The 22,011-nt window shown below is 40.0% G+C and overlaps 1 protein-coding gene across 3 annotated transcripts in view; it reads right to left on the bottom strand.

The window, feature by feature from the left end:
* Positions 1-1,598: 1,598 nt before the first annotated feature.
* The window catches only part of AHCYL1 (adenosylhomocysteinase like 1), a gene marked incomplete at its 3' end in the record, with an annotated part of 49,525 nt that continues 29,112 nt past the window's right edge, over positions 1,599-22,011 (bottom strand). The window contains exons 3-17 of one of the 3 annotated variants that reach the window (XM_079982545.1): positions 21,172-21,315; positions 20,532-20,632; positions 20,039-20,141; positions 18,326-18,420; positions 15,437-15,543; positions 14,034-14,150; positions 13,316-13,379; positions 10,136-10,224; positions 8,561-8,631; positions 7,988-8,082; positions 7,808-7,906; positions 6,803-6,871; positions 5,536-5,614; positions 4,416-4,536; positions 1,599-4,027 (exon numbers count right to left, since the gene is read on the bottom strand). In XM_079982545.1, the coding sequence (XP_079838671.1) occupies positions 4,021-4,027; positions 4,416-4,536; positions 5,536-5,614; positions 6,803-6,871; positions 7,808-7,906; positions 7,988-8,082; positions 8,561-8,631; positions 10,136-10,224; positions 13,316-13,379; positions 14,034-14,150; positions 15,437-15,543; positions 18,326-18,420; positions 20,039-20,141; positions 20,532-20,632; positions 21,172-21,315 (1,361 nt within the window). Of the gene's footprint in view, positions 4,028-4,411; positions 4,537-5,535; positions 5,615-6,802; positions 6,872-7,807; positions 7,907-7,987; positions 8,083-8,560; positions 8,632-10,135; positions 10,225-13,315; positions 13,380-14,033; positions 14,151-15,436; positions 15,544-18,325; positions 18,421-20,038; positions 20,142-20,531; positions 20,633-21,171; positions 21,316-22,011 lie in introns of those variants that run through there. The other 2 variants (XR_013840396.1, XM_079982546.1) reach the window with 2 other exon arrangements.

The raw sequence follows: 22,011 nt of genomic DNA, 5'->3' as shown, positions 1-22,011 counted from the left end.
TACTTGAGAATATTGGGGACCACCAACCAGTATGCACATGATCAGGCTACTAAAGTATTAGTAGCCATACAGAAGCAGAACAGAAAGGTGTGGTAGCAATAGGAACATCTGAGCTTGAGGGGGTCCAATGGAATCAGGGATGGTCCATTGTGGAAAAGGATTGTAGATAATTGCAGAATGCTTTAGGCCATATTCGGTCACAACAATTTAACAAACAGAAAGCATTAAAGATGTGAAATGTGTTCACAAGAAAGAAGTAAATGAGGGAACAATATGAACTGCCTCTGCCCACCAAAATGAGAAGAGTTTCTTGGACTACAGCAAGCAAGATCAAGATGTCTGGTATATCCATACACTCTTTTATGGACTGTGGACTTATAGGGATAGAAATAATGTTACGTACAATTTATTTATTTTTAAAAACCAAATAGTTCAGTGTAGGTTGTGTTAATGTGAACTCAACAACTAAAGCTTGCATGGAAAGCCTAACACTATCACTATTTTATTAGCAATGGGAACAAGCTTAGGTTTGTTTTGCATCCAGTGTGGCTAGACAGCCATAGAAGTGTGTTTGCTTCTGGAAACTTGGATATAGGATTCTATTTCAACAGAGTTTCTAATGCTAACTTAATGGCAGTTATTCCCTTCCTGAAAAGTAGGGCTGGGGCCATATCAACACACCAATCACACATTCTTAACATATACAGAGACATACAAAATGGTATTTCCTATGAAAACAAGGGGCTTTTTTCTTAGCAACTCCACTCAAATTTCCATTTTCTTTCCATTTTCTTTCCATTTTCTCCATAAGCTTTAAAAAAAGGTTTTAAAAAGTAAAGCTCCTATTCACTGTTGTCTCTATGCTAATTGTGCAAAAATTCAAAGAGTAATCAGTAATTCCATCAGAGAAATGCAAGCAATGTTTAAAGTACAGAGGAACTGCAAAGCTGTGTCTTACAGCTATTTGAAACCTAAAATTTCAAAATGCATCTGCATCTGCATCCTGAAAATTGCATCTTTGCAAGGAACAGTAATCTACCTTTCTGCTGAAACATTTTTAAAATTTACTTTGATCTTCTTCCAACAGATCTTACTTCAGAGGAACATTTTGAAAGTGTGCATTTCACCCAACAAAAGCATTTACCCTAGTTAATTTATACAGAATTTTGTTTTCTCATAAAGACTGATAACATTTTATTAGGACTTACCCATATTTGTATAGTGTATATTTTTGGTATGTTTTGTTATGTTTTAAAAAACCATGGCATTTCCCCCCTCAGCTGCTTCCCACTGAGCACCCCTGAAGGGCTAACTACAGGCCACATCTGACTCACAGAGTAGGGTTTCTCCATTCCTGCTGTAAAGTCTACTTCGGGGAGGAAGAGAAGCAGAGATACCAAGCTCTTCCTTGAGCTCTGACATCAGGGATTTGTATATCTTCTCAACCCACAGACATCCTAGGAGATAAATGATTTGCTTTGTGGATGGACTAAAACTGGAATCTTGCAGTTGAAAGTGTGCTGGCAACTTGTTTCCTTGGACAGCGCAAACTGTGGCACTGATTATTTAGAAGATTATTTAAAAACTCAAGCCAGAGGTATTTTTCTAATCATTTTATTTAGATTTTGCGTAATGATTTATTGCTCATCTGCAAGGAATAATATTGCATTCATTAAAAATCATTCATATACAAAATAAACCTATCCCCACCTGGGTTGATGCTATAACATGCTCCCTCTGACTGAACTGAGGTGTTGCCAGGCATGAGAATTTATTCCATGGCTTATACAGAGATGAAGCCCTTAGCTAAGGTATCTATTGACACTGCAACACAGAGGCAGACAAATGGAATGAAGAGGCCCTCCCTGAGCTTCATGGAGGACATTTGGGAGCGCACTCTGTTTGGCTTAGAAGGATCCAAGCCAATTCCGGGATCAGAACTTGTAGTATTAGAGCTGTGAAATTGAGAAACAAAATACTAAGACGCCATCCTGATGAAGGAACTGAGAGGAAGCACATATGCTCGGTTCTGAGATCACTTCAACAAAAAGGAAGAACAGAGTTCATTTGGCCTGGCCAAATGTAAGTCAGATTCTGGAAAAGGGGGTGGGCAGGAGGAGCTGGAGGCAAAGGGATCTCCCACATTCAAGTCAGTCAATGGCCTGCAGCCATTCTGCAAGGCCAAGTGGCCACCCTGTAGCTGCCAGAAAGGAACCAGACAGCTATTTGAGGCCAAAGGTACAAGAGAAAGGTCACCTAGGGCTCTGAGAAAGAGAGAGCAAGCATGAACGTGCAAAGGTTTGGTGGCTCAGACGCCTCATCAAATCACAGTTAAATTATTCTCCTCAGTGAAGGATATCAGGAAGGACCACAGCCAATGCCATACAATAGTGGAATAGATTTCAAGAAGATGGAACTAGGAATGTAATCCGTATTTACATCAAGTTTTCTGCAAAGGTTACATAAAAAGCCACAGAAATTCAAGGTTGATCATATATTCACTATGATTCACAGTAGTCTCTAGCTTTTCATCACTGCCCCTTGAGACTTCAGGACAAGTCTGAAGTGATCAGATGCAGGCAGCATTTGCATGAACCACCTTCCTTAGCCTGATGTTTGCCTCTCTAAAGATGAGCTCCCTCCTCTTTCATGGCACTAAAATGTGAAATCTGGCTGCACCGTAGTTTCGCAGGAGAGGTACCAGTGCATCAAGATAACCAGACAGAATAGGCTAGCTTAAGCCAAGGTAATTAAAGCAGCAGAGCACTTAAAACAGCAGTGCCAATGGGAAGGGATTCCACCTTCAATATTCATTTGCTACAAATGGAGCCTGAAGATGGAGGGAAGGTGCTTTACACAATGAATAATTCTTTATAGCAGGTGTGGGTGGCAGTGGAGAGAGGACATTTGACCCTCCAATTGTTTGCTGAACTACAACTCACATCATCCCTTGCAGGGGCTGAAAGGAGTTGTAGTACAGCAACATCTGGAGGGCCAAAGGTCCCCCACACTGGCTTTGTAAGATATGAAAAGCTAAGCAACTACATCATCCAAATATCTCCGGTGCTGGACAAATGAAAGGATGGAGCACAGGAGATACCCATCTCAGCTCAGAAGGACTGATTTGGTTCTAAGTGGCCCCTACCAATTCTTCAATGTATTACTGATATCTTCATAGAATTCTATGATTCTACCTTAAAAATGTCCAAACTCGAAGGAAAAGGAATTCTCACCCATTGCCTTTTAAAATATGGTTCTGGTACATCTTCACTTAAAGAAAGAAAAAACATAACATATAAAAGCTATGGAAAAGTGAAGACAGTGGATAGTCAATAGCCATTTCAATTCAGATTAGCACCCTAGCAACTTAAAAAGAATGTTAAAGTCTACCTAGGATTGGTGTAATCAGGCATGCAGCTACATATTTCATGTAGGAAAAATAGCCTAACTAAAAATAAATAGTATTTGAAATTGTCCCACTGTTTCTTCACAACACAATATTAGGCATTTGTTGAATATACACCTAACTGGCCACAAGATATAACTCTGTTCCAGTACAGGAAAAGGAGCACTGATCTAGCAGCTAATAAATTGGGGCTCGTTAAGGCAATTTAGAATTTGTAGATAATTCCACACAGAAAAAATAGTACTCTTAATATTTTGCAGTTCTACCAACTACAACTAAGGTGCTCCAGAAAGTTTTAAATTAAAAAATAAAATGACCAGAGGACAGGAATGCCCTTCATTACCCAGGGAAATCCTTTCCTTAGTAATAGAGCTGAGGAGCTGAAACTGTACTATTTTAGTGGTGATGCAGCAGGGAAATCCCAGGTTGTCTGTAAAGTCAGACACAAAGACAGAGGAATATTCAAGAGAATAAGAGAGGGCAGTAAAATCACATGAATAAAATAAAAAATAAAAAAGTTTTTAGAAGTAACACAAAAAATATGTTCTTTAAAAATATTCTTGCTAAAGCTCTTGTGTAGATTATGTAGTCTGGTCCTTCAGCGTTATGGTCCATCAGTACCTGCAGTAAAGGAGAAAGAAAGCCAAAGTCAAGCACTGGGCGCCCACCAAGACACAGGATCAAGTGGAGGCACTCCTGTCTTAGGTTATCAGAACTGCCAGTCCAATTCTAGTCTTCCCTTGCCTGGTGTATAAATCCATTATTAGCTGGCACTAGATGTTTGTATTTCCATTCAAGACAATTAAGCTAGAAGGGTTTTCTATTTTGCCTGTATTTATTACTATTATCTGAACCCCAGTCTTCCATCCAGGATGTTCAGAGAAGCCTCACAACTACCCTGCTCATCACACTAACAAAACTATTCAAAAAATTACAATTCATGTTGTCGTATCTGAATTATAGGCAAGTCCCTATATGTTTCCCAGTTTCCCCCAATGGAGAAGGTTACCTATAATAGTTTGGTTTAAAGGGTCCATTTTTATTAAGCCCCAGATACTTCGCTTGATCATCTGTTAGCTCTGTCAGATGGGCATCAAATGAAGGCAGGTGCAAGCTGGCAACATACTCATCTAGAAAGAATACAGGAAGATGTGTTACAATCTCTAAGGTCCTGTTTATAGCGCCTAGACATATTTAACCAGTTACTCCTGAAAGCTTTCCCCACCAATTCTAGGCTCAATAAGGAAGGCCACTTGCAGGTCTAGCAAAGCTCATCTATAATTATTTCACACTATGGACAAATATCAGCGATTACATGAATACTGATGCAGAGACAGTCAATAGGTGGGGTATATTTTTGGCTGTGTGTTGTCCCACAGCATTCAGTCTGGAACTTTGGCTTTTAACATTTTTACCCTGAATTCAATCATGAGACAAGTTATAACCTAAGAGGTGAAATGGCCTTGGAATCTCTCATTCTCAACTCAATCTTTAACAGTTGTTTTTCATTTAACAATTCTTGCCAGAGGGTACAGTAGATGCTTCTGCCTTGTATTTTTCATATTCAAGACATTCAATACATGTACATGTAGAAAGAAATAACAAATATATGTCCCCTGAAAAGTATATACCATATGATGTAGAAGAATGTTAAAATTCAATGTAGTCCTTTTAGTGGATTTTGTATTTTGATACTGGCAGACCCCTGGCATTTTTAATTTTATTTCAAAGGTTATTTTCCTATCTTTTGATAGTATTATCCCAAAAATGGGACATCCCTAGCTTATATACCCAGGATTACAAACACAGCAAACAGACTAATAAAAATATAGCTATTTCAGACAAAGAGGAAAGTTATCTAAAAATATCTAAATTTCAACTCTGAAGCCTGACATGAAATGGATGGGCATTGCCCATAAGGCCTCAATATCCTAAAATTCTCGATATACTAAAGTTCTTAAAAATTCCTTCCGATTCTCAAAGCATGGTTGGGCCCAGCACAAACATGTGGTGAAGAAACTATGTTTATTACAGTGGTACATGCTGTGCTAGCCTGGTGTTCCAAGACAGGAGGCTACCGCTCACTGATCAACAAGCAGCAGCTAAAAATTCTACCATTGTTTGCTCACCCATCTTTTTAGGCAGAAGGTACACATCTTGTTTGTATCGTCCCTCAGGAGCATTGTAAAGCTCAATCAAAGCCAGAGCCTGTGAAGATCAGAGAGATGCTGGAAGTAACAACTGCAGGCTTTATCAATTCTTTCCAGCACACTCTGAAAAGTTATCATTGTAGTTTTGACACGCCTGGTGGCTAACCTATTAGTCTATGTTCAGCACCAATACTTTAGACATTGAGCTTAGAGGTGGTTGTCCAAGCTTTTGGGATAAATGACACAACAGTTCTGTGGATCTAGCTTCTTTTTTGAAACTGCAGCGAGGAGTTTGTTGGTGCAGAATACACCGAGTTAGTGAAAAGGAAATCTATGTGTTGCATCTTTGCTGAGCCAGTAGGAAAAAAAATAGGGAATGTAAACATGCTAAAATGTTATTAAGACTCACCCTAGTGCCTAAACAAACTAAGGTACATAGAGGCATTTTACTGAGGGGAAAGGCCAATCTCCCCTGTATGTGTGTAACACTATTCAGCTGAATAAACAATTCATCTGCTCCATTCCTTAGTTTTTAACCTCTCCAGACTGCAAACTCTGTTTTCAAAGGCATAAACAGATACCAAAACAGTGGACAGTTATGCTGCTTTTTTAAAACTGAAGAAGGCATAATAATACGTGAGAAGCAGCAATTCTAAGTATTTCATTCATTTATAGGTTCACTATGAAAGGACACTGGATTTGGTGATCTTGATAACCTTGATCTTTCATTGTGGGGGGAAACCTGAAACACATGTAGGCCATAAGAGAGGAAAAGTTCCAAAACGAATGGGAGATCTAGGCAGGGCTTCAAGTTGTAAAGGGGTGGGGCTTCAGCAATCGACACAACTTCCTCCTACGGTGAACCGTTTGCTCAGTTGATCATTTGGCTCAGTTCTCCATGTCATTCCCTTATAGTTGAGCCTTTGCTTCAAAATCCACATTTTATTTAATTTCATCTATGATGAATACTTCAAATAAATATGCAAGTTCATATGCTCTGCATTATCTGTCTTGAGCGCATAATATTCTCTAGAACTCTAGCTGACAATATTTTTCAATGCCTCTATTTTAAAGATCAGAACTAACAGGCAAAATGCAGTTCAAATAAATCCTCTAACTAGGCTTTTACTCAGACTTGAGTTGGAAAACTAATATAAATATGGTATCTTATATTTTCCATCCCTACAAACACATTATAAATACAGCATCAAGCAAGGCAGGGGAACCTGCAGGCTAAATCATGTACCTGAGTGGTAGCAGTAATGGACAGAACAAAGGTTGGAACTGTTGAACAGCTCAGATTCAGAAGTCTTCCCTAGAATGACAGGGAAACAACAACAACAAAAAAAACTTTTTGAGAAATCACCTCTTGTGCACAGAGAGCACCATCAAACAGAAATGCAATATTTCAGATTCACGTGCAATGCTAAACTCTTCAGGTCCAGCAAACTTGGGATATAACTGCACAGTTTGAACCAGAAGCAATGTGGCCTGACCAGGACTAATAACCACTGATGTATTTAGGTAGTTAATGTTTCCTTTCCTGGTGAAAAGTTAAGATCTATGATGAACTGAAAAGCACAGGCATGATTTAGCAGTGAGGAGGATAAAATCTGTTTAGCAAAAACTTTTGAGATCTTCATATTCCCACTGGTCTGGCTAGCTTTGGAACTCTTGTTATAAAGCTCAAGTCAGACAACAACTCTGAACTACCCAAAGGACACCTGCATCATCTTCTCTTTTCAGCAGAACAGCTTCTCCTTAATACATAGCTAGCCGCCCACTCTATTAAAAAGGTAAAGGTACCCCTGCCCGTACGGGCCAGTCTTGACAGACTCTGGGGTTGTGCGCCCATCTCACTCAAGAGGCCAGGGGCCAGCGCTGTCCGGAGACACTTCCGGGTCACGTGGCCAGCGTGACAAAGCTGCATCTGGCGAGCCAGAGCCGCACACGGAAACGCCGTTTACCTTCCCGCTGGTAAGCGGTCCCTATTTATCTATTTGCATCCGGAGGTGCTTTCGAACTGCTAGGTTGGCAGGCGCTGGGACCGAGCAGCGGGAGCGCACCCCGCCGCAGGGATTCGAACCGCCGACCTTTCGATCGGCAAGTCCTAGGCGCTGAGGCTTTAACCCACAGCGCCACCTGCGTCCACTCTATTAGCCTTCCAATACCCTGGGAACCTGAAAGTAAGAGACACAACTCCTTATGATGAACCCTATAAAGACTTCTGTTTAGGCCTTTGCCAACATACCTCAGCTAGGAGAACAACTCGCTTGCCATCAGGCCAGATTATATGATCCACTTGAGAACGTACACGCTCCCAGGTCAGCTCTGGGGTACGAAGACTAGCCTAGGAGAGATTGAGGCAGGGATCAACTACTAGGATTTGTTAAGATGACTGAAAGCATAATTAAGATTAACAGACACTCACCACATCAATTTCAGTGTTGGAATGGCCCATATTACATACAATGCAGCTATTTTTCATTCGGTCCAAGTGCTCTCTAGTCACCACATTTTTGTTTCCTGCAGTAAAAAGAGGCAGCTAAAGCAAGCTTCAGACAGGTGAGCCATCAAATTTCCCCTTATCTATAGCTACAACTTTAATCCCAACACAGTGAGTTGAATCCCACCAAGTAATTGCATGAGTTACTTGCACAGTGTAATTTTCCCTCCCTCTTCTCCCCCATGCAAATGTTGCCTTCCTCCAAATCTGCTCCAGAGGGTTCATGGGGAGGAATTCAGAGCAGCTATGGTAAAGGTGCAGGGGGTTACATGAGCAGAACTCATTCCACTTGTATAATTACTTATTTGGATACAACCTACAATAGAAAGCGATACAATTTATGTCCTCTTTATATCCTTTGCAGGTTTCCAGTTTGAGTGGGGAAATACTACTACTTGTTACTGAGCAAAAAGACAAAATTGGAAGGATTTCAGTGTGTGGAGTGGGTGGGGATAATACGAACAAAACAGGTGCACAGTCCTTCCCAGATTGATTTACCTGTGCAAGTTATGACAACATCCACTTGGCGAATTATTTCATTGAGTTTCACTACCCGAAACCCATCCATGCTGCCAAAGAGAAGGTAAGAGATTAAAGGGACATCAAACATGGCAACATGAAACTGAACAAGCTGCTCTGGCTATTTAAGTTTTAAACCTCAAACTCTGTTCCCCAACATTTGATTGATGCTTAGAGAATCCACTGACAATGTCACACTGTAGTTATGTACATGCATTCCTATATAGCTGTTTGACCAAAACTGATACAATAGTTTATTTTCATGAATAACAATAATTGCAGTTTTCACCAATACATTTTTCAGAAGTGTTTTTTTCAGCTAAGCTTTGAACAGCTATTAGGTGTGAAGATTTTGAAGAAAGGGGTCATTAATGTGTGTTTTCATTTTATTGAACTACAAGTTATATTATTAATATTAAAACTTGCTAGATACCCATTCTACAATAATTGAACCTCTGCTTCTTTAAAAGCAAGACACAGTTAAAATGGAGATCATTATCTCCTTGTCTATATTTGGAAGAAACAGAGGGAGAAACACATGATTTATTTAAGGTTCATGCTTTCAAATATTTCATATAGATGTTTCACTTATACCTCACCCTTCTTTTTACCCACTGCCAATAAATTAATCCTTTTCACATGTATTATTGAAATAACTGACACTGCCTGAAACAACAGTAGCAACAGAAGAAATAAAGAGAAACAGGATATGCCATTTTACTAGTCGAGAGCAGCTGATCTTAGGGTAAGTTACAGAAGATTGACTTATTGGACACCGAAGCTCTACCTATGCTCAGTAGGCAGGGACTAGAGAAATAACTTCGACATTTCCTGATATCTGTAGCAGTTCTGAAAAAGGACAAGTTGTGTGGGGCAGTCTGAAGAGAAATGGGCTTTCTGGAGACAGATCAGAGTGTTTAGAGGTAAAAAGGAAAGTTCTGCAAGATCTATGAAAAGCAGCCTGCTATTAATCTTTATGAGTTCAAAATTTAAAGTAGACATTCTATCCTACTTTTTAGAAAAACCCTGTGAAGTAGTCAAATGGCATATCCAGTTAAATTTTACTGCTTCTATTAATCTTACTGGAGTTTCACAATTATTCCATCTTACATCAGATTAGTGCTGCTGGAGCTCTCGATGACTATCCTAGTATTTAGCATCTACTACTTCTTTAAGAGGATATTCACATGTTTATTTCCTCCTCCCCCCACCCCAATTTCTTATTGACAAATGCATTTCAGCAAACTATTCATTAGCCATTATTAACAGAACAGTGTCAAACTTATGAGGGAAAGGACTCTTACATATGGAGGTACAAGGTCACAATCAGTTGTGGAACCCTCAAATGAAATGAAAGGAAATGGAAGATTCCCTGAAGCTTTATGTCTTCTTGCATGTATAGCCTCAGATTGTGAAGTTTTGGGTAGAGAGAGGCTCTTCTTTAGTAGGCTAATTAATTTTAACCTTTTGAAGTAGCCCAAAAAAGAACAGCAAGCAATACAAGAAAAAGCTTGTTCTCTCAGACAGCAGCATTTGTAACACCTCATTTCTCACCAGGCTTGAAGAGCACAGATAGGGTCAATCTCTGTGATGCAAACTATGGCTCCCAGGGCCTTCAGAGCTGCACAGCATCCCTTTCCAACCTGGAATACACAAAAACAACTACAAAATCTAAGCAAATACAAGTGTTTTAAAAACAAAGGATTTATTGAGAAACATTGTTGGATTACAGCCCATCTCTGTCTTCTCTCCCCCCCCCACTTCTACATACACACAAGCACACACATGTGTAAAGAGAGAGAAAATGTAAGCAATGCAGCCAAAGGACCATGAAGTGTGGTACAGTGGTACCTCTGGTTACATACTTAATTCATTCCAGAGGTCCGTTCTTAACCTGAAACTGTTCTTAACCTGAAGCACCACTTTAGCTAATGGGGCCTCCTGCTGCTGCCGCATCACCAGAGCATGATTTCTGTTCTCATCCTGAAGCAAAGTTCCTAACCCGAGGTACTATTTCTGGGTTAGCGGAGTCTGTAACCTGAAGCGTATGTAACCCGAGGTACCACTGCATATGATATCTGTATGCAAAATTTAAAATATATACAATCAGTTGATTCACTGATGCACAGGGTGAATTCAGACCAGTTTATCACATGGGAAATGCTGGAAAGTTTGCTGACTTCTGTATATACTCAACTATAGTAATATAGTCACCAGTGACTAGCTTTGTAGTATTTTGGTTTTAGGTTTGCTCTTCTTCCACCCTTAGTTGCTTCCCCCACTGCTGCTATGGCAGGATTGTCTAACCCACAGCCCAGATCCAGCCTAGCAAGCTGTGGGAAGTGGCCCACCAGCTCCTGCAACTGTAGCTTTAAGCTATAGCTTAGGACTGATAATAAAACTTAAGTTTACCCAAGCTTTTCTGGTCCCTGAGCCTTACTAAATTTTTTAATCCATGTTTTGTATAATGTTCAGTTTTATTTGTGATATATATACTTTTCTTTTTATCCTGTCTGTCTAGCTTTCATGCAATATTACCATATTGCTTTTTTTTTCTTATTTAAATGGTTGGAAGAATAAATAAACAAGCCAACAAATAAATACAGCTTTCTGCCTGCTCTTTGGAGAGTAATCTCCAAGGGCAGACATAGCCCTTTATCTCCTGATCTCAGAACTGTGGCAATCAACTCTGAGATCAGGAAACTCTTTAGAATTGCAGGCAGAAATCATAGTGCTCAGATTGGGAGATAAAAGCTATCTGTCTTCTTTTTAGAGATGCAGAGTGAAAAGGCAGCATTCCTCCCCTCTTCTATCTCAGAGCCAAATAGGCAGGAATGGAAATGCTGTCTATTACTCTTCACAGAGTAAAATATAGCATTTCCTCCAGCTGTAAAAAAAGATAACGATTTGTGCATGTATGTAGCAGAGCGAATGTATGTGTGTGAGGACTGCATGCATGCATTTGTATGTGTAATGGGGATGACTTTGTAAGAGCTTTTATCCTTCCAGGGTGGTTGGGTGGGGAAATGGTGTGTGAACGCTCACTTGAATGTCTGTAAGTGTGTGGGGGGGCATGTATGACTCTGTGTGGGTGGGTTTGTGTGCTGGATGTAGTGAGTGTGCATCTTTAAGTACACACTGATCATGCCCACCACTAGCCTGCGGTCCTCAAAGGGCTGGTTGACTGTTACTGAGGCCCTAAGGCAGAAAAAAGGCACACCTGTACTGTGGAATGAATAGATTCGTTCTATGTATCCCCACATGCACATGGCACCAGTGTTTTATCTCTAATTCCTGGTTTGTTCTTCATGGAAGCTGATGGTTTTGGGAATTGACAGATAATATTGCTTGGTTTCTAAATGTGTATTTTAAAACAGTATATTCCTGTTTATTTTAATTGGAGTATCCACTGTCTTCAGATCTCCCCAACTGAGGCATTTTTAAACAAAAACAAAAACCTGAGAAACCAACTCCCACCTTCAATCACTTTATAGTCAATATTAATAGCATACAGACACAGTCTTTTAACTTCAGAGGCATCATAGCACTATTTCTCAGTTTTAAAATAATTCCTCCCAACCATACCAGAACAGCAAATACTTGAAGTATATAAATCCTCTGAATTATGAGATTTGAACAAAATGAAAAACGAAAACAGGAAGCTAAAATATTCATTTTAACAAAATGTCACCATTCAACTCTCATCACTCAGATAAATGTCGTTTGTTTGTTTTGCTCACAGACAGCAGCGGCCATGGTTTACTACATTCTACTATGTGAAAACTTTTGCCACAGGAGAGGGGCAACCTTTACTACATTAAGAATGCATCGCAAAAAAATGTATACTATGTTTCTCTAGTAATGCAGTGAACCACATGCTAGGAAACTCTGCCATGTGTTAAGACAGCCATCTGTACTGGTTTAGTTTGTCCACATATGAACACTAGAAAACAAATTATAGCCTAATCTTTTTTAAAAAAATTTGGATGATAGCTCCATTGCTCCTGTCTCTCTATATGAAAAGTTGGGAAAGAATCAGATAAGCACTGATAAGAAAAACAGGAGTTCAGAACCCTCCCTATTATCCCTTTACACAATCCTGCTCCCTAAGTGCTTTTCTTCCAGACAAGGTAACTTCAATACTGAGGTTCAGCTGCAAATATAGGGGCTGTGGAGAGATTCTCCACTCCACACTAGAGAACTCATTTTGCCATTAAAATCAGACCTCCCTCCACCCTCATAGGCCTATTAACATGACTAGAGCAGCTCCAGTCAGGTTAGCATAAAAAGCTGCCGCAGCACATGTAGTTTAGCCCTAAAATGTACATAATTCAACTTGTGATATTCATACATTGCTGGAAGCACCCATGTTAAAGCACTGTTATCTGCGCAAATTTCAGCACACTTGAACCATAATGTGTGCCCTAATCACCTTTTAAATTCTTTCCAGCTTTCAGTGTACAAATACAGTTGAGAGTAGAGACTCTTCTAATGATGTGAAAACACTTGCTAGTATCATCAGCTTGCAATTACCATGAGAGCCATTACAACTGGATGCATAATCTTCTGCTGGAACACATGTTGTTCCTAATGCTCCTTATAGTAATCACATAAGGAGTCATTACTAGTAAAAGGTAGATCATGAATACAGAAGGTAATGAATGCTAAAGCAAAGGTAACTGTACTGTACTGTACACTAATGAGAGTTGCTGAATCAGCCAGGCTACAACTCACCTCACCATAGCCACACACCACCACTTGCTTTCCTCCAAACATCACATCCGTTGTCCGCTTTAGGCTGTGGGAGAGAAAGAGACTCTTTTTGAGAAGTTAACCACATGCAAAATACATGCTTGATTCAATACAATGGCTTTGCTTAGCTGTCTCGATAAACTGTAACGTGCACAAGCCACGGGAAATCTGGAGCTTGCCTCTCCTTGTCCTGCATGGGCCAGAGGACTTCAGAAGCATTCACATACTTTTGATTTTAACTAACTGAGCCTTCCTGTTTCATCTGAACTGGGAACTGGGGTTTATGGAATGATGGCTGGCAAGAACAAGCCAGTTTCAAGCCATAGTTCATGAAACAGGCTTGTGTAAACCAACTATCCTGAGTGTAAACCAGATCTCTGGGTTAAACGGGAAGCTGCAATTAGCTGAAACCAAAAGCAAATGCTTCTGAAGTCCTCCTTCCAGTCATAAATGAGGAGGAGAGGGTGGAGAATGTGAGCTGAAGACTTGCCAAAGTTCATTGAGTGGTTTATTGAGATGCCCTAATGTGGCCAATGTTTCTTAATTCCACAGTAGTATGACCCTATGTGGCCACCAGATAATACGATCACAGCAGTATTCAACTCCACAACACAAGGAGCTGAATAGGAAAAATATGGAAGCTGGGGGCTGATTCGGAGGGTTTTAACTCCCAACTCCCAAAGCTGAGTGCCAAACTCACCCATCCAAGATGGATTCTCTGCAACAATATAAGTTATCAAATTTCTGTTTGGTGACAGAGTCATTTACATTCATAGCTGGAACACAAAGTTTCCCAGCCTTTGATAACTGGTATAACCTAAAAGAGAGAAAGAGAAGATTTCAGAACTGAATACTGTGAGAAAAAACAGGATAATCAGCAGACCCACCCAAGCTCCATATTTGTGGTTAATCTGCAGCCTTCCAGATGTTGCTAGATGACAATCCCAATCATCTCTGACCACTGGCTATTCTGGCAAGGCTGACAGGTGTTAAAGAGTTCAATAACAGCCTGAGGACCACATATTAATCAGGTCTCCTCTGCATCTTGTCTTCAAGCAACAGCAGAAGTACCAATTCTTACAATATACACTTGAGTCCCCCAAACATCTTCTGCTTCCAGTAAATATAGAGTTATAATATTTTTTTAAAAAAAAGAATAAGTGAATTTAGCTGTATTTAGGCCTGATGTACATAGCACCCTTAGTATCTTCCTGCAGCCATCATATGTGTAATTAGCAAAATAAAAATAAAATGCTTCACATCAGTGAGTAAGCCAAAGTGATTAATGGACTACGCCTCTCAATTTCTGGAGAGAGAGAAAAACATGTTCCTCCCCCCATATTATATTCAACTGTGAAATATAGCTAAGTGGTAAACTATACAAAACAGTAAATGATCTAATAAATAAAAAGTCCCAAGTTCAATCCTTGGCATTTGCAGGTAGGACTGGGAAAATACTCCTATCAGAAACCATGAAGAGCCACTGTAACTCAGTGTAGAGAATATGGAACTGAATGGAGCAATCGTCTGACTCAAAAGCCAGTTTCTTTTAAACCATACTGAAAATCATGACCACTGGTAACTTAGCACTGAATGCATCTGTACCAAGTACTGGATACTGAAATACCCATGGGGGAAGGAGGAAAGGAGAAAAAAGAACAAGCAGCAGCTCATGCAGTTTCTATGAGTAGCCAAAGTATAGGGAAGAATAGTCAGGCCAAAGAGAATGGTCAGTGGGACATTAAAATGCATTCCTCCTTCTTTATAAACATAAGATGTGGCAAAGGGAAACCAGAGGAATGTTGCATGAAGAACATGGCAATTTTTGAGCTTAAACTTGAGAAGCCCCATGGCTCAACAGTGTGGGAACTAAAATAGTAGAAAAGGCCCTAGGTTCTGCCTTACCTCAGCCATACCTTTCTCTTTTATGGCGTTATTTATTCCTCCCGCATCCTTATTACCATCCCGCAGGGTCATCATGATTAAAAGTGAGCTTTAATTTTTAGATGCTTGCTTACCAGATATGGGCAAGGCCCTACAACTTCCCAAAGCTTCATACTGAAGGACAGACAAAGGTTTGCAGGATCCTTTGGGGTTGATTACCTGTGCACACCTGTCACACTCTCTTCTACAATGCCTCTGATCTTCTTAAATACATTTGGATATTTCTTATAAACCCAATGGGTCAGGTCTCCCCCATCATCCAAGATCTGAAAATAAGATAAATATAATTAGCTCAAAGATATTCTGCTATTTATACTGCATGCCACATGTAACTTCATTTTAAGGCACAAAGCAGGATTACTTCTAGGCAATTAAACTGTTAAGTCACATAACCATTAAGGGATCAGAACTCTGATATCGCTTCACAAACCATTATTATCGTGCACGATGTTGTCAAGCAACAAACCTGGCCTGGTTTTCTAACATATAAATAGAAATATACAAATTCTACAAGGTATACTTCCAGAGAACCAGTACTAGATTTTATCGCACAAATTCAAGTGGAAGCTGGAAAACTGGTTCAAGCTGTATACTCAGAGGAAGGATAATCTACCCTTTTCATAACTGACCTGACAGAAAAAGAAATAGGGGGTGCTCATCTATAGCCGATTATCTTAAAAACAAAACAAAACCTGGAACAACAATCAATAGCTAAGGGGTTTGCTATACAGTAACTACAAAGTTTATTAACAAAAAGCTTTTTCCTGAGCTAGTGTAGATACATGAAACAGAGAAGTCATTGCGTATACTAATACTTTATTAGGAAGGGAAAACCACAGCAGAATTTCCCCTTAAAAATGAAATGGCATTGTTACAGTACAGATTTATGCTTATCTGGTATATCTAGCACACCAAGTCAAAGGGTATCGGGTCCTGCTGACAGTACTCTAAAAGAGTATCCAATGCTGCACATGTGGAATTCTGCTCATGCAGTAGCACTCCCCTTTCCTCTTCTTGCATGCACCCCAAATCTGCTCTGGAGGGTCCCCCAACACTCCAGATCAGATTTTGAGGGTGCTCAGGGGACTGCAGGGGAGAGGACAAGATGCTGTGTTGCATAAGAAAATATATATTGGGCAAGCATAATGGCAGCAATGGACACAAGACATGCAATTAATTTCATGGGAAGTAATTCTTCTAGTAGATGCAAAGGACATATGACAGACAATTCTCACATTCTCTTAAAAATAGATAATCTAAGACAGATGAGCCCCCATTTATTGTACTATGAAGTGAGCAATCCCTAGTTTATTTTTAATGTGAATGATTCTATCGTGTGTAAACATTCAGTTGGTTTCTAGTGACTCTGATCAGTCATTTAGCTATATGGCAATTAACAGAATCTACATAAGGCGGGGGGAGCCATTTTCTTTTCTTTTTTAATGATTCAACTTTGTGCAAGAAGTGTTATAACTGAGAGCTAGGGAACATTAGGCAACATCCTCCTTTCAGAAAATCTCATTTCTATATATCTGTCTATTATCACGACTGCCTTGCCACAGTGAAATTCTGCCCTTCTTCCAACATAGCTCTGTTTATCTCTGATCTTCACAACAACCCTCAGAGATAAGTTAGACTGCAATAGAGTGGTTTGCTCGAAACCAACAAGTGTGCTTCATTCCCCTGGTTCACCAGGCACATTCACAGTACAGTGGTACCTTGGGTTAAGTACTTAATTAGTTCTGGAGGTCCGTACTTAACCTGAAACTGTTCTTAACCTGAAGCACCACTTTAGCTAATGGGGCCTCCTGCTGCTGCCGCGCCGCCGGAGCACGATTTCTGTTCTTATCCTGAAGCAAAGTTCTTAACCTGAAGTACTATTTCTAGGTTAGTGGAGTGTGTAACCTGAAGCGTCTGTAACCCGAGGTACCACTGTATACATTTAAAAGCACAGGTCTTCCCCCCAAAGAAGACTGGGAACTTTATTTAAAGGTTATTGGGAATTGTAGCTTTGTAGTGAGTAAACAACATTTTCCAGGATTGTTTTGGGGAAAGAGATGTGCTTTAAACAGAGTATGAATGTGACAATTATTGAGACTTGCAAATTTGCACCAACAAATTAAATACCCCATTTATAGGTGGTAAATTTAGGAGTGGCATTTTACAGATTTGATACATGTGAAATTCACCACCATGCTTGTGGAGGGTGGGCGCTGACCACGAGCAGCAGGTTTTTCTTTACTTATTTCATTATACTTATAAACCTACCCTTCACCATACTGATCCCAGGACAGGTTTTTTTGTGACAGAAAAAGCTGAGCTCCTTTCCCAGCAGGCTGGCCATTCACCCTCAAGAATGCAGCTGCCATGAGCCACCAATCTCCCCCCCCCCCCCGCCGAAAACACACAAATGAACACACAGTGTGCCCAAGGCATTCTGGGGAAAACAAAATGGCTGCAGGGTCAAAAGAGGAGCTGTTGCAACTGGGAGGAATAAAATAATAAAGAAGCAGCAGCCCACTCCAGGACCCTACTGGTAATTTTGCTGCAATCCCCATCATATCACCCAAACCGGCTGCCTGTTTTCAGAGGGTGAATTTCACATTACCCCTCCAATTTGAGCTGCAAATGGACAGGAATTAACTAGTATTGAATCATAAAACACTTTTCCATTCTTTCAGCTAAGCCCCACTGAATGGAGAAGAGAGAAGGGAGGATAAAACTTGAAAAGGGGTTGAATGTGGCTGGACAATGAACACTAAATATAGTGTGATCCAGTAGACTAGATCCAAAGAACCACTGAACTAGTTCTGCATATCCAAAAAATGTCTTTCCTAAACATTAGCTCCACATCCATGTGAAAAACCTCTTTTGAAACAGAAAAATACACAGTGGTCTGCTGAAAGGGATGAAGTCAGAAGTTCCAATGGGCATGTCAAAACCCTTGGATGTGCCTAAAGTACCTCTTTGGATGCCACCAAATACACTTCCAAAGGAGAAGTTAACAAATGTGTGAGAATATGGGAAACCTGGGAGAATGCTCATTACCATGTTGGCCTGCCAGGTATCCACATTAACACAGCGATCGATGCACCACCAAAAATCATCCTCAGATTCTCCTTTCCAGGCAAATACAGCAACACCTAGCGAAAGAAAATGAATTTGCTGGATCATTCTTATAGCAGTGCTGCTTGAAGCAGACTCAAAATAAGCACAATTCTGTCACAAAGCAGCTCTCACCCTCATTTTACCTAACCCATGCTGAAAGCTGCCCCACTGTTTTCTTCCAAATTGCCTTTTTTGTCATCTGTTTAGCATATTTAAGAGACCAGGCTATTTGAAAAGACTTTATCTTTATACAACACATAAATAACAAGGCACTGATCTCTGGAGGCTTTCTCTGGTCACTGAATTGTAACTAAGTTAAAGCACATCCTAGTTAAGAATTATATTGTATTAAATGGACTACATTAAATAATTTTTTTCTGTGGAATCTAAAATCTGCTTTGGGATCTCTTGAAACTATACATGTAATAGCAGTTATAGCTAGCTTGCTAGTTCTAAACTGTCTATCAGAGTGGATTCTTGGCAGAATATGCAGGAACAGAGCCAGTATAAGACAAAGTCCTGTGGCACTTTCAGCATAAGAAATGAATTGTGATAGAAGTTTCATTAGATAAGAGATGCATATAGAACATAATAAAGCAAAGCAAAGCAAAGCCAAACAAGCTCTCTTAGCATAATCTAGGTTCTCTCAGCAGGTTCAACGGAGTCCATCTGGCTATGGAATGTCTCTCTGAGAAGGGTTTGCAAAATACCCAACAACTCAGGTATGCAGAGAATTTACAGGAATATTAGGACAGTGAAGTTGGCAACAGTATCCCCCCCCCCCCCGAAGTCTGTACAAACTGACATATGGGTTAGAGTTATACAAGCTTACAATATTCAGCAGTGACAGAAAAATACTAGGAATCTTTTTTGAAAGTATAGTAAATTTGTCTTCATTCTATTGTCTGCACCAGTTTTTGTGTTTTATTTCCACATAATTATGTACTTAAACCACTCATTTGCAGTAAGTCTTTGTGTCAATTTCTAACATGAAGCAAGTGCAACTGATACAACATGGCTACTTCCATACATTTAGATCTAATAAAGTACAGCATAAGTCTACTAGCAGACTAACCGATGGCGCCACAGATAAAACATGAACTTGTGATTTTATAAACAGAACCAAAGATCTTTCTACAAGGCCCCCGTGTACATAAAGATAGACTACATCCAACTACAATTCTTTCAAATGAGATTGCATTTATTCCATTGCTGAGGAATTTTGCTTCAAAATTTCTGCTTATTAAGTAATTTGGTCCTTCTTTCAAAAATAATGCTTCCACCAATGGCTGCTAGCCATGATGACTATGTTCTTGCTCCACCATCAGTGGCAGTGTGCCAGCTGCCTGGAATGTGGGCCTCCTATAGGCCTTTGATTGGCCACTGTGATCAAGCAGGGCTTTTCTTATGTAATTACCTGAAACAAAGTGGGTCTTATTTTGTTTTAAATGAATTGTTCAGAAGCTTGCATCGTTAGTGACAAGCTGTACAAATCTGATAGCAGAGCTTCAAACACAGCCAAATATTCTCAGTACATCATGTATTCATCTGTACTGAATAGTCTGACAGAAGTAGTAAGTGCTACCCTAATAAAAACAGAATTTGCATTTCTAATTCTGATACCGAATCTCTGTGCCGCTGCCGTGTACTCACCAGCTTCAGCCAAGGCAGCAGCTACCTCATTCTGAGTCGAATAAATGTTGCAAGCAGACCAACGACACTGAGCTCCCAGTGCACACAGCGTCTCAATCAAGACCTGGGGGCGATGCAAGCATAATCAACCAAAAACACAGCAGAAATAGCTGGCTCGATTTGGCCAATACCAGGCCAGAGTTATGACCCAACCCCCAATCAAATCAGGCATACCCAAGTCCATGCAAGACATTGCAGCCATCAGCCAAACCCAGCGGATACTGCTGACAACTTGAATCCTGGAATTGCCATAACAGCAAATGTCTTTGCCGAACACTATTATGTACAGACACATCAGGATGGTTGAGAAACAACAACAACAACAAAAATGCTCTTGTTTAGACAACAGAGACACTTTTCCATTCATCTCTTTATTCAGAAAGAGACAAAGGTGAGTGGCATAGGTAGCAGTTAAGATGAAAGGCAGCTGGTGTGCAAATTGCAGAGCACTCACCGCAGTCTGTGCTGTAATGTGCGTGCATCCCACAATTTTAGCTCCAGCCAAAGGCTTCTCCCCCTGAGCTCGTTTTCTAAGTGAAATCAGTGCAGACATGTCTACAAAAGCAGAAGAGAAGTTTTCAATGAAACTTTTGCCATCCACTGGCTGGTCATCCTCTTGGGTTCCCATAGTAAGTCAGCTCAAAGACATTTATATATGTGAGAAGGTCTAGAAACGCAAAGATCAGTAATGGCAACTGTCTTGAATGTCAGATTGGATGTCAGTGAAGGATGCTGGCAACCTAACACGGCAGTCAGAAAAGGCTAGAAGTTGTCAAGGCTGCAACCTAAATGAAAAGGAATATAAGGAATATAAAGGCCTTTTAATTTGTCCCTAACACAGAAGTAGTAAAAAAGGACTGTTCATGTATAGACCATCAGCTGTTATTCACAAGACTGAGTACATAGACAGTTGCAACTGGCATCATTAGCAACACCTGTTGAAACAATCCTGAGAGGTTTTGTTTTTGTTTTAAGTTTACATTGCTTGCTGACATTTTGACACAGCTAATCTACTACCAAGGGGGTTTGCTGACAAACAGGATATAATTTGTGGTACCCAAAGGAGAAGGAAGCTTCAGCAGCTCACTCTTTACCTTGCTCAGCAATCTCTATCTCTCGGCGGCCAAACTCTGCCTGCTTGATATTCTTAACGCAGAAATTGCTACTGCCCTTCGAATTAGTTTGCTGTTTTTCTCTTGGGGAAACTTCATCATCAGAGCTATCTGTGTAGGATGCCGCTAGAGAACAAAACAGAAGTGTTTGGTAAGAAAGGAGTATACGCGAAAGAAATAAAGACAATTCGTATTTCTTACTAAGGGTTGACATTTTACCATCTGTGCTATTTTAACTTCATTCTGATCATTCATCTTAAAACAGTGGAAGTGTCCTGGTCAATCTGGTTTCCTGTTGCAAATTTTTCACTTCTTGGCTTATACACACTAGCATAAGGTGGCACCGTGTGTGCTTCAAATACTGCAGGATATCAACATTCTTCAAAGATTATTGGCAGGCAGATTTTTATTTTTTATTTATTAAAAAATAGGCTTCCTTTCTAACATACCAAGTCCTTAAAACACCTTACAAGGATGCTTTACAGTAAAGGTAGAGCAGTGCATAAATACATGGGGTGATATTTATCGAAGTCATATTTGAAGTAGATCTACTGAAATCAGTGGAATTAAATTTCTTAAATCCATGTCAACTACCATAGAACACGACAGAACTAAAAGGCTAGTATTGTATACATGCACAAGGGATGCTACAAGGGATACTACAGGACTCTTTCAAGCTTTACGTGCAACTGAACAGGAAAAGGTGATGACTTGTAATCACTAAAACCAGAGGTATACAAAGGGGCTTTGCTTTCCAAGAGACCATGAAAGGGTACAAAAGATGGCAGCCACTATGGCTCATGGCTGAATGTGCCAAAGTTT

Source organism: Podarcis cretensis (assembly GCF_951804945.1).
Source record: "Podarcis cretensis genome assembly, chromosome: 6".
In the NCBI taxonomy this organism is placed as follows: domain Eukaryota; kingdom Metazoa; phylum Chordata; class Lepidosauria; order Squamata; family Lacertidae; genus Podarcis; species Podarcis cretensis.
Note: the sequence above shows the minus strand (reverse complement) of the source record. Positions and strands in the feature narration are given on the sequence as shown.